This window comes from Acinonyx jubatus, chromosome B3 (genome assembly GCF_027475565.1).
Source record: "Acinonyx jubatus isolate Ajub_Pintada_27869175 chromosome B3, VMU_Ajub_asm_v1.0, whole genome shotgun sequence".
NCBI lineage: Eukaryota > Metazoa > Chordata > Mammalia > Carnivora > Felidae > Acinonyx > Acinonyx jubatus.
This window is the reverse complement of record NC_069386.1, coordinates 53,794,232-53,806,928: the sequence shown is the minus strand read 5'-3', so window position 1 is coordinate 53,806,928 and position 12,697 is coordinate 53,794,232. Positions and strand designations below refer to the sequence as shown.

The following is a 12,697-nucleotide window of genomic DNA, read 5'->3' as shown; positions in this document are numbered from 1 at the left end:
AATCGATAGTAACACAAGAATAGTAGGGAACTTTAACACTCCACTTACATCAATAGAGAGATCATCCAAAGAGAAAATCAATAAGGAAACCATGGCCTTAAACAACAGATTAGACCAGACAGACTTAAGAGATACATAAAGAACATTCTATCCAAAACAGCAAAATATACATTCTTAAGTGCATATGGAACCCTCTTCAGGATGGATCACCTGTTTGGCCATAAAATGAGTCTCAATACATTTAACAAGACTGAAATCATATCAAGCATCTTTTCAACTACAATGGGATAGAATTAGAAATCAATTACAAGGAAAAAAAAAAACCCAGAAAAAACACAAATGTGAGGAAAATATGAGGAGACCAAATAACATGCAAACAAATAACCAAGAGGTCAAAGAAATCAAAGAGGAAATAAAAAAATATCTTGAGTCAAATGGAAATGGAAATACAACTTCCAAAATCTATGGGGACAGAGCAAAAATAATTCTAAGAAGGAAGTTTATAATGTTATATAGGCCTATTCTAAGAAACAAGAAAAATCTCCAATAAACAATCTAACCTTACATATAAAGAAACTAAAAAAATAAGAACAAAGCCCAAAGTTAGCAGAAGAAAGTAAATAATAAAGATCAAAGAGGAACTAACTGAAATAGAGACTGAAAAAGAAACAATAGAAAAGATCAATGAAACCAAGAGCCAGTACTCTGAAAAGATAAACAATATTTATACAGACCTACATGGGATTATGTTAAGTGAAATAAATCAGAGAAAAACTACCATATAATTTCATTTATATGTAGAATCTAAAAACCAGTGAACAAATAAAAAACAGAAACAGAACCATAAATACAGAGAATGAACTGACAGATGCCAAGGGGTGGCAGGTGGGAAGATGGGCAAAATGGATGAAGAGAAGGGGAGATACCTGCTTTAAGGTATAATGGAATAGTAAGTCATAGGGATAAAAGGTACAACATAGGGAATATAGTCAACATTATATGATGACACGTGGTAGCTATACCTGTGGTGGGTGTAACAATGTAAACCTGTCAAATCATTATGTTGTACACTTGAAACTAATGTAATAATGTGTGTCAATTATACTTCAATTAAAAAAAAAAGAAAAAGATTTAAAACAAGGACAATGATAAACCTTTACCTAGAAGGACTCCTCAAGAAAAAAAGAGGGGGCCCAATAAACAAAATCAGAAATAAAAGAGAAGTTACAACTAACACCACGCAAATACAAAGAATTACAAAAGATCATTATGAAAAATTATACATCAATAAATTGGACAACCAAGAAGAAATGGATAAATTCCTAGAAACATAAAATCTTCCAAAACTGAATCATCAAGAAAAAGAAAATCTGAACACTGTTTACCAGTAATGAAATACCATCAATAATCAAAAAAAAAAAAAAAAAAATCCCAGCAAAACGTCCAGGACCAGACAGCTTCACAGGTAAATTCTACCACACACTTAAAGAAGAGTTAATACCTATCCTTCTGAAACTATTCCAAAAACAACAGTGTAGGAACACTTGCAAATTAATTCTATGCGATACCAAAACCAAAGACATTACAAAAAAAGAAAATGACAGGTTAATACACCTGATGAATATAGATGCAAAAATCCTCAACAAAATATTAGCAAACCAAATTCAGTAATATATTAAAAGAATCACACACCATGATCAAATGGCATTTATTCCAGAGATGCAGAGATAATTCAATATCCACAAATCAACTGTCATACACATTAACAAAATGAAGGATAAAAATCATACAATCTTCTCAACAGATGCAGAAAAAAACATTTGACAAAAATTCAATATCCATTTATGATAAAAATTCTCAACAAAGCGGGTACAGAGAGAACATACCACAACACAATAAAGACCAGAGATGACAAACCCCGAGTTAATATCACACTCCACAGTGAAAAAAATGAAAGCTTTTCCTCTAAGATCAGGAAAACAAGACAAAGATGCCCAGGCTTGCCACTTTCATTCAACACAGTACTGGGAATCTTAGTCACAGCAATCAGAGAAGAAAAGTAAATAAAAGGCATCCCAATTGGCATGGAAGACATGAAATTGTCACTATTTGCAGATGTGCAAATAGAAATTTGTTAGAAATTTCTATTCGTTAGAAAACACTAAAGACCACACCATAAAACAATTAGAATAAATTATTTCAGTAAAGCTGGAGGATACAAAAGTAATATACAAAAATCTGTTCCATCTCTACACAGTAAAAAACTAGCAGAGAGAAAAATTAAGAAAACAATCCCATTTAGAACTGCATGAAAAAGAAAAAAATACCTAGGATTACCTAGGAATAAATTTAACCATAGAGGTATAAAACCTGTACTCTGAAAACTGTAAGACACTGATGAAAGAAACTGAAGATGACATAAATTGAAGACAAACTGTGCTCACGGACTCGAAGAACCAATGCAGTCAAATGTCCACACTATCCAAAGCAATTTATAGATATAATGAAATCCCTATCAAAATACCAATGGCATTTTTCACAGAATTAGAACAAATAACCCTAAAATTTGTATGGAATCACAAAAGACCCAAAAAGCCAAAGCAAATCTTGAGAAAGAACAAAGCTGGAGGTATGCTCCCAGATTTCAAACTATACTGCAAAGCTATAGTAATCAAAACAGTATGGAACTGGCATAAAAACAGGTCAACAGAACAAAGAGTCCAGAAATAAACCTACACTTTATTTGGTCATTCTATGACCAAAAAATCCAAGAATATAACAAATGGGGAAAAGACTGTCTCTTCAACAAATGGTGTGCAGAAAAATGGACAGCTACATGCAAAACAATGAAACCAGAACTGCTTTCATACACGATATACAAAAATAATCTCACAATGGATTAAAGACCTAAATGTAAGACCTGAAACCATGGAACTCCTACAGGAAAACAACATCAGTAAATTCTTGAACATCAGTCTTAGCAATTTTTTGGGTGTTTTGGATCTGTCTCCGCAGGCAAGGGCAACAAAAGCAAAAATAAGCATTTTTTTTTGTTTGTTTTCTGATGAGACTGTACCAAACTAAAAATCTTTTACACAACATAGGAAACCATCAACAAAACAAAACAGCAACCTATTGAATGGGAGAAGATATTTGCAAATGATATATAAGAGATTAATATCCAAAAAAAAAAAATCAATACCCAGATTACATATAAGGACTCCTACAACTCAACATCAAAAAAACCCAAATAATCTGATAAGAAATGGGCAGAAGACCTGAATAGACATTCCAGAAAAGACATACAGATGGCCAACAGACACATGAAAAAATGCTCAACATCGCTAATCTTTAGGTAAATACAAATCAAAACCACAATGAGGCATCACCTCATGCCTATCAGAATAGTTACAATCAAAAAGAGAAGAAGTGGCAATCCCTATCAAAATAATACCAGCATTCTTCACAGAGCCAGAACAAACAATCCTAAAATCTGTATGGAACCAGACAAGACCCCAAATAGCCAAAGCAATCTTGAAAAAGAAAACCAAAGCTGGAGACATCACAATCCCAGACTTCAAGCTGTATTACAAAGCTGTAATCATCAAGACAGTATGGTACTGGCACAAGAACAGACACTCAGATCAATGGAACAGAATAGAGAACCCAGAAATGGACCCACAAACATAGGGCCAACTCATCTTTGACAAAGTAGGAAAGACTATTCAACAGAATAAAGACAGTCTCTTCAGCAAATGGCGCTGGGAAAACTGGACAGCGACATGCAGAAGAATGAACCTGGAAAAAGAAGGGGGCATACGGACTGGCCCCAGCCAGTTTGGGAGGATTTGGGGCTTCATTGCTGCCTGTTCTTGCCTCCCCAACATTTAAGTTTTGCAGGGAGGTTGGAGGGAAGGGATGGAGAGACCAGGAGCAGAGGAGGAAGTAATTAATTGGGCACGTGATTGAAGGAAAAGGGATGACAGTTCCTTTTCAGCCTGGCAATCACAGGGCAGTCCCCTCGTGGGGCGCTGGTGGCCCACGTACTTCTCACACCCAGGTGGCCAAGTGGGTGTTGAATTGACAAAATGCCAGATAGAATAGAGCTTCTGCTGCTGTCATCATCCCTGTTGTTGACATCATCCTTTGCATCGTTTCTAGGGCACCTTCTAGCTTACTCAGCACTTGTCCATCCACCATTTCATTTTATTTCATAGTAGATTACCATGTTTATATGCCATTTGGTGTGTGTGGCAGAGGGAGGCTGGGAATTGCTCTTCTCTACTGCTGCTCCTGACTCTACCTCACTTTTCTACCTTCTGAGGTGAACTGGGTAGTTATTATTAGCCTTGTTTTACAGGTAAGGAAACTGTATGAGCATACAGATATGAGCGCTTCAGTCACTTGCCGAAGGTCGCACAGCTCATATGGGGCCAAGCCAGGAGTTTGGTTTGTAGGGTTCTCAAACTAGCTAAGGTGGCCACGAGGCCACATGTCGATCCCTTGTCAGAACCTGTGCAGGGTCTGCCCTGAACCAAAAAGCCTTTCGCTCTACATTCTATACCAGGTAAACGTAGCCTCTAGGCCTGAGGGAATAGTTCTCATTAGCAGATCTGGATTTTCTCCTTTCCTATGTTTTGGGGACACCCCACCCACCCCGCCTTTGGCTCCTGTTATGAACTGAATTGTGTTCCCTCAAAATTCCTAAGTTGAAGCCCTAACTCCCAACGTGACTGTATTTGGAGATGGAGCCTTTAAGGAGGTAAGAAAAATTTAAGGAGGACGTAAGGGTAGGACTCTATTCGAACAAGACTGACATCCTTAGGAGGAGGAGGAGACATCAGGACGTTTTCTTTCTCTACACATACACAAGAGAAAGGCTGTGTGAGGACAGCTAAGAAGGCAGCCATCTGCAAGCCAGGAAGATAGGTCTCACCAGAAACCAACACCGACAGCACCTTGATCTTGGACTTGCAGCCTCCAGAACCATGAGAAAATAAAAGTCTATTATTTAGCTAAATAGCCAAAGCAATCTTGAAAGAAAACCAAGGCTGGAGGCATCACAATCCCAGACTTCAAGCTGTATTACAAAGCTGTAATCATCAAGACAGTATGGTACTGGCACAAGAACAGACAGACCAATGGAACAGAATAGAAAACCCAGAAATGGATCCATCCACACACGTATGGCCAACTAATCTTTGACAAAGCAAGAAAGACTATTCAGTGGAATAAAGACAGTCTCTTCAGCAAATGGAGCTGGGAAAACTGGACAGCGACATGCAGAAGAATGAACCTGGACCACTTTCTTACACCATACACAAAAATAAACTCAAAATGGATGAAAGACCTCAATGTAAGGAAGCCATCAAAATCCTCAAGGAGAAAGCAGGCAAAAACCTCTTTGACCTCAGCCATAGCAACTTGTTACTCAATACATCTCTGGAGGCAAGGGAAACAAAAGCAAAAATGAACTATTGGGACCTCATCAAAATTAAAACCTTCTGCACAGTGAAGGAAACAATCAGCAAAACTAAAAGGCAACTGACGGAATGGGAGAAGATATTTGCAAACCACATATCAGATAAAGGGCTAGTATCCAAAATCTATAAAGAACTTATCAAACTTGCCACCCAAAAAACAAATAATCCAGTGAAGAAATGAGCAAAAGACATGAATAGACACTTCTCCAAAGCAGACATCCAGATGGCTAACAGACACATGAAAAAATGCTCAACATCACTCATCATCAGGGAAATACAAATCAACACCACGATGAGATACCACCTCACACCTCTCAGGATGGCTAACATTAACACCTCAGGCAACGACAGATGTTGGCAAGGATGCAGAGAAAGGGGATCTCTTTTGCACTGCTGGTGGGAAAGCAAACTGGTGCAGTCACTCTGGAAAACAGTTTGGAGGTTCCTCAAAAACCTAAAAATAGAACTACCCTATGACCCAGCAATTGCAGTACTAGGTATTTACCCAAGGGATACAGGTGTGCTGTTTCGAAGGGGCACATGCACCCCAGTGTTTATAGCAGTGTTATCGACAATAGCCAAAGTATGGAAAGAGCCCAAATGTCCATCGACGGATGAAAGGATAAAGAAGATGTGGTGTATCTATACAATGGAGCATTACTCAGCGATCAAAAAGAATGAAATCTTGCCATTTGCAACTATGTGGATGGGACTGGAGAGTATTATGCTAAGCGAAATTAGTCAGAGAAAGACAAATATCATATGACTTTACTCATATGAGGAATTTAAGATGAAAAAACAGATGAACATAAGGGAAAGGAAGCAAAAATAATATAAAAATGGGGGCGGGGGGGACACAACATAAGAGACTCTTAAATATGGAGAACAAACAGAGGGTTACTGGAGGGGATGTGGGAGGGGGGAATGGGCTAACGGGTAAGGGACACTAAGGAATCTACTTCTGAAATCATTGTTCACTATATGCTAACTAACTTAGATGTAAATTAAAAACAATTTAAATAAATAAATAAATAAAGGCAAGAAGCATTGGTGAGGATGTGAAGGAAAGGGAACTCTCATGTACTACTGGGGGGAACAGAACTACCATACAATGTAGCAATTCCATTTCCTGGTATTTACCTGAAGAAAACAAAAACATGAATTCAAAAAGATATATTCACCCCTATGTTCACTGCAGTATTACTCACAATAAACCAAGACATGGAAGGAACCTAAGCGTCCACTGATAAATGAATGAATAAAGAAAATGGGGGTGTGGCTATGTGCGGAATATTGTACACTGTGTGTGGCATATTATTTAGCCATAAAAAATAATGAAATCTTGCCATCTGCAACAATGTGGATGGACCCAGGGAATATTATGCTAAGTGAAATAAATCAGAGAAAAACAAATATCATATGATTTTACTTATATATAGAATCTAAAACACAAAACAAGTAACCAAAACAGAAATAGATTCATAAATAGAGAATAAAATTGTGGTTGCCAGATGGGAAGGGAGTGGAGATACAGCTGAAATAGGTGAAACACGAACTTCCAGTTATAAAGTGAGTACATCACGAGGATATAAAACACATCATACAGAATATAGTCAATATTATTGTAATAACTTGGGTGACAGATGGTAACTAAGACTTCTCATGGTGATCATTTCATAATGTATATGATGTCAAATCACTATATAGTACACCTAAAACTAATTATCATATTGTGTATCAACTACACTTCAATTAAAAAAAACAAAGGAATAGAACAAACCAATATGGTTTGGATTCATACTGATTTTTCATTCACCCTGGGATTCTTTCATATGTCATTTTTAAATGTAAAATAAATCCATCTATACAAATGTTAAAATCCTAAAATCCTTCATAGGAGTAACTTCTAGTTCAAGATTACTCACTGATGGGCATTTTAAAACAGAAATATTTGCTTAAAAACAAACAGCTTCATGTAATATGTTTACTTCATGGAACGGGGTCTTAGAAACTTGTAATTTATTCGTTACACAGGGTTTTTTTCTCAAAGGCCAATAATATAAACAAAAAAGCAAAAGCATTTGAGGAGGAAAAACTTCCTATTAAGGCACTGTATATGTAAGATATAAGAAGTCAAATTTCCAGGTTTATTTATAAACACTATTTGATATAAAAAGAATATTTACTATGAAATCACTTTCATATGAACACTGATAGCTGATAGAAGTCAAATGCTTTAAATACAATAAAACTAGCTGCTAAACATAATTTGAAGGAAGAACTTAAATATCTTTGAAGTGCTGCATGCTCCACCCATCAAGTAATGACAATACTGTATTCAGAACTACAATCAAGATACTTAAACTATTCAACCTCAATAATGAGGCTAAAACTTACTCTCTAAATCTTTTGCTGTGGATTTTGGTTATTGTAGAAGATGCCATCGGACTGCCTATCCCAGAACTAGCCGGAGAGCCTTGTGACACAGGTGTCATACAGTATGGAGAATTCTGACTTGCTGGAGAGAGCGAAGTATCACTGGGCATGCTCAGTCCAGTATCTGTGGAGATGTGGGGTGAAGGGAAAGAATTTAGAAACTTTAAATGCTGAAAAGCTATCTACTGATCAATGCTTAGAATGGCAGCTGTCTTTTGTATAACTTCCAAATTCCCCAGAAGCTAACGAGTTGGACATTGTTTATATCACAAACATTTCTCATATACTACAAAAATGAAGTCTTCCTATTATCTCTTAAAACATACTCTTAAAAACCAAGTACAGCCGAGCCTGTAAGTCTCTACAGAAGAGAGGAGAGAAAGCCAAATGATCTAAAACATGTATTCTTAGAGGATTTCAATTGAAGAACAAAGGTAATAACTTTTGAACCTCTTTCCAGATCATATTACCCATCTCCTTCGTCTCAATTTTTTCACCTATTTCTTAGAAATACATTTTTTAACTGTCTACAAATTCCCATTGCTGCTGGCAGTGATGAATTCTACCTCACTCATTCTCTCCACACCACTCCTCATTTCTTCAGACACCACCCCAGTTTCTCTCTCATTTGGTCTTTGCTTCTGTGCTCAGGCAGCCTCATTCTTTAGATATACCACCTCTTGATTTCACTGCCCCCTTCATTTACTGCTTCTTTCTTAAACAGCTAAATTCAAGAAATGAGTTATTTTTTGTACTCCAGTCCACTAATTAGCAAAGTCACACATGTATCTTATCTCCCTACCAATGATAAGCTTTTTGGAGCAGGACAATCCATTCTTTATTACATTTCCTGACCTTCTACCCCCAACCCAGTTACTGAAGTACACATGGTAAGTGTTCAATAAACACTTGAATGAATGTTGAATTCATCCATTTTTGAATGAATGGATAAACCTAAATACAAAGGCAAGGATATTTAATTGAGAGAAAAGGGGAATGCTAGCCAAATATGTCCTGGCTGAACAATCTTTAGAAGCACTCATTTTTCTACACAATGGAACACTACCAGTTAATATGTGGAAATCAGACTTGAATGTGTTGCAGAAAGGAATACACATATACCAGCAGAAAAGGGGACCTAGCCAGGGATCTCTTTAAATCTTTCTTCCACAGCAGTAAAAATATCAGAAAGAATGTGCAGTTTTGCTGAGGTCCCATTCAAAATGATATGTGCTGGCTACTGTATGGGACTATATCTTATTGATCAACTGAATTCTGTACTACAAAAGGCTTAATTCTTTACTCATTGTGGTATATGTATTAATTCATAAAAGCAAGAAAGAAAATCAACAAAAACAATTCAATGAAAAATAGTCCTGTGACGAAAATAGCCAGTAGTGTTCTAGATACGAAAGAAGACAAAATGAAAGAACTATGAGTTACATAAGATACATTGGTGAGATCATAATTATTAGTGTATACAACAAATTCAGGACTCAAGCCTCAAAAATGCCACAGTTCTGCTATATAACACCTGCCCGTTCCCCCTGTTAAATATCTCCCTATAGAGGCATCTTCAAAACAAACCACTCTCAAAAATAAAGAAATCTACATAAAATATGGAGCATATCCTCCAATTAGGATAATAACTAGTGATGGCTTATTAATTAAAATACTCTGAACCATTTCACGAGAAGGGAGAAAGGGACAATCTTACCTTCCTGGGAAACAATCTCCTGTGGCAAATCATCAATAAAATCTAAGTGCATTTCTATTGGCTCCGCAGATCCCAAAAGGTTGTGGTCCACAGTTAAACGGCCCTTCTTTTCCTCTCTTTCTTTCAAAATAACCTAAAAGTCATTACCAATCTTTAATTACTGATCACTCTTTAAGAATGTATAGAATGATTAAAATGTTCACTATTACACAGATACAGTTCACTTAAAAATGGACATGAGGAGTTTGGTTGGCTACATGTTTAGTTGGCTACAAACAAACTGGCAAAAAAAAAAAAAAAAGTAATTTTAGGCCCTGTAGTTGAAAAAGGTACCATATCCAAAATAAAGGAAGGCAATTATGCTGTATAATGCTACAGCTATCAAACCACATCTGCTTCACGCTTTAACTCCTGATTGACAAACTAGAGTTTCCACAAAAATGGATAAAATAACAAGTGTGGAAACCAGATCATACAGTTTAACATTAAATTTACATTTTGCAGTTTTCAATTATTTGGACCTGGATTATCTCATTCTGCTCCTAACAATACTGAGTTAGGGGCACCTGGCAGGCTTAGTTGGTACAGCATGCGACTCTGGATCTTGGGGTTGTTGAGTTCAAGCTCCATGCTGGGTGCAGAGATTACACCCACAAAAATGAAATACTGAGTTAAACAGAGCAGATATTATCCCAACTTATAGATGAAGAAGATAAGGGTAAGAAAGGTTTGCCTAAAACTATATAATTTAGTACCAGAATCTAGGGCTTCTGATTCCTACAGTCCAATGTTTTGGATGCTAAATGTTTAACTTCTTTTGCTTTTTTTTAACCTTACAGAAAGAATTCATCCTCCAGGGTTTTGTTCAATATAGAAAGATAATCATGATGCTGATGATATCCCCAACTTTCAATTAACTATTCATCATAAAGATATACACCTATAAATATCTCATAACAATCTGATGGCTAAAATGCCACAACTACTTTTGCAAAACATTTTAAATCCTTAAATTTAACTTGTAAAATAAACATCTCCAGGTTTCGGTTTACCTTTTTAAGTGCTGTGGGTCGTTTTAGTTTAGCAATTTCCTTTTCTTTTCCTTTCTTTGCTTTAGAGGAAGTAATGTCCAAAGAATTAAAGGATGTCAAACATGGCTGACTTTTGGTTAAGGGTTTTCTGTTAGTAGAGTCTTTAGTGTGAAAAGAAGCTGCAGTGACCACTAAAAACAAACAAGAACATTAGCTTTACTATTACAGCCAGCGCCGCATACAATGAACATTTCTAATGATAAATCTACAAGAACATCCTCTTCTTGTGGGAGAATAGACATCATAATAGTAGGAGTAATACAGGGCCATGCAGTATCTTTCAGGTACAGCTTTTATGCATCTGTTTAACCTCCATAAGATAAAAGATGACAAAGCCAATGCAGGTAACTAATTTAGCAATCCAAAGCAGGGACAAATAAATTATTAGTTCTACTCCACAGCAGCAAGCCTCAAGCATGGCAATTCTTTGCAACTGGTCTCCAGGCAGAACCACTCTACCTCTGCAATTTCAAAACTTTGCACCTCTCCTTATTCCTACGGAATCTTACATAAGAATCACCCTTATATAGGGCACCTAGGTGGCTCAGTCTGTTAAGCTGACTTAAGCTCAGGACACGATCTCATGGTTCATGAGTTCAAGCCTGGCATCAGGCTTTCTGCTGTCAGCACAGAGCCCACTTCAGATCCTCTGTCTCCCTCTCCCTGCCATTCCCCCATGCGGGTGTTCTCTCTCTCTCTCAAAAATAAACATTAAAAAAAAATATAAAAAAACCATCACCCTTTTATATGAAATAGTCTATCACTCCTCATTTCCATCCACCAGTGAAGAGTGATCTTCCCCTTTGGCTGCACTCTCAGTACTATTCAGCAGTTCTTTTACACCTGATTGATACCCTCACCCAGTAGTGGTGACCCAGTCCTTTAGCAGTCCGAGGACCTTATCCTCAATCCTCGTGCTCTAGGAGCAAAGCTCTCCTATTACTCCCCTGAGAAGCTGCTGTCCAATATAAACGGATATGCCAGGCACCTGGGTTGTTCAGTCGGTTTAGCATCCAACTTTGGCTCAGGTCATGATCTCGCAGTCCATGAGTTCGAGCCCCATGTCAGGCTCTTTGCTGACAGCTTAGAGCCTGGAACCTGCTTCAGAGTCCGTGTCTCCCTCTCTCTCTCTCTGCCCCTCCCCTGCCTGCGCTCCCTCTCTCTCTCAAAAATAAACATAAAAAAACATTAAATGAATCAGCGCTCCTGTATCCTTTGAATAAATTCCTAGGAGTGCTATTGCTGGGTCGTAGGATAGTTCTATTTTTAATTTTTTTGAGGAACCTCCACAGGGTTTTCCACAGCGGCTGCACCAGTTTGCATTCCCACCAACAGTGCAAGAGGGTTCACTTTTTTCCACATCCTCACCAGCATCTGCTGTTTCCTGAGTTGTTAATTTTAGCCACTCTGACCGGTGTGAGGTGGTATTTCATTGTGGTTTTGATCTGTATTTCTCTGATGATGAGTGATGTTGACCATCTTTTCATGTGTTTGTTGGCCATCTGGATGTCTTTTTTTGAAAAAGTGTCTATTCATGTCTTCTCCCCATTCCTTCACTGGATTATTTGTTTTTCAGGTGTTGAGTATGGTAAGTTCTTTATAGATTTTTGGATACTAACCCTTTATCTGATAGGTCATTTGCAAGTATCTTCTCCCATTCCATCAGTTGCCTTTTAGTTCTGTTGATTGTTTCCTTTGCGGTGTAAAAGCTTTTTACCCTGAGGAGGTCCCAATAATTCATTTTTGCTTTTAATTCCCTTGCCTTTGGAGATGTGTCAAGCAAGAAATTGCTGTGGCTGAGGTCAGAGGTTGTTGCCTGCTTTCTCCTCTAGGGTTTTGATGGCGTCTTGTCTCACATTTAGGTCTTTCATCCATTTTGAGTTTATTTTTGTGTATGGTGTAAGAAAGTGGTCTAGTTTCATTCTTCTGCATGTCACTATCTAGAGACTGTCTTTTTTTCCATTGGATAC

At 37.3% G+C, this 12,697-nt stretch overlaps 1 protein-coding gene across 2 annotated transcripts in view; it reads right to left on the bottom strand.

The window, feature by feature from the left end:
• SECISBP2L (SECIS binding protein 2 like) overlaps positions 1 to 12,697 on the bottom strand; it is a 66,663-nt gene that overhangs the window by 20,465 nt on the left and 33,501 nt on the right. For both annotated transcript variants that reach the window (XM_027067218.2, XM_027067219.2), the window contains 3 exons: positions 10,689 to 10,858; positions 9,637 to 9,769; positions 7,881 to 8,043 (listed from right to left, as the gene is read on the bottom strand). In XM_027067218.2, the coding sequence (XP_026923019.2) occupies positions 7,881 to 8,043; positions 9,637 to 9,769; positions 10,689 to 10,858 (466 nt within the window). The remainder of the gene's footprint in view (positions 1 to 7,880; positions 8,044 to 9,636; positions 9,770 to 10,688; positions 10,859 to 12,697) is intronic.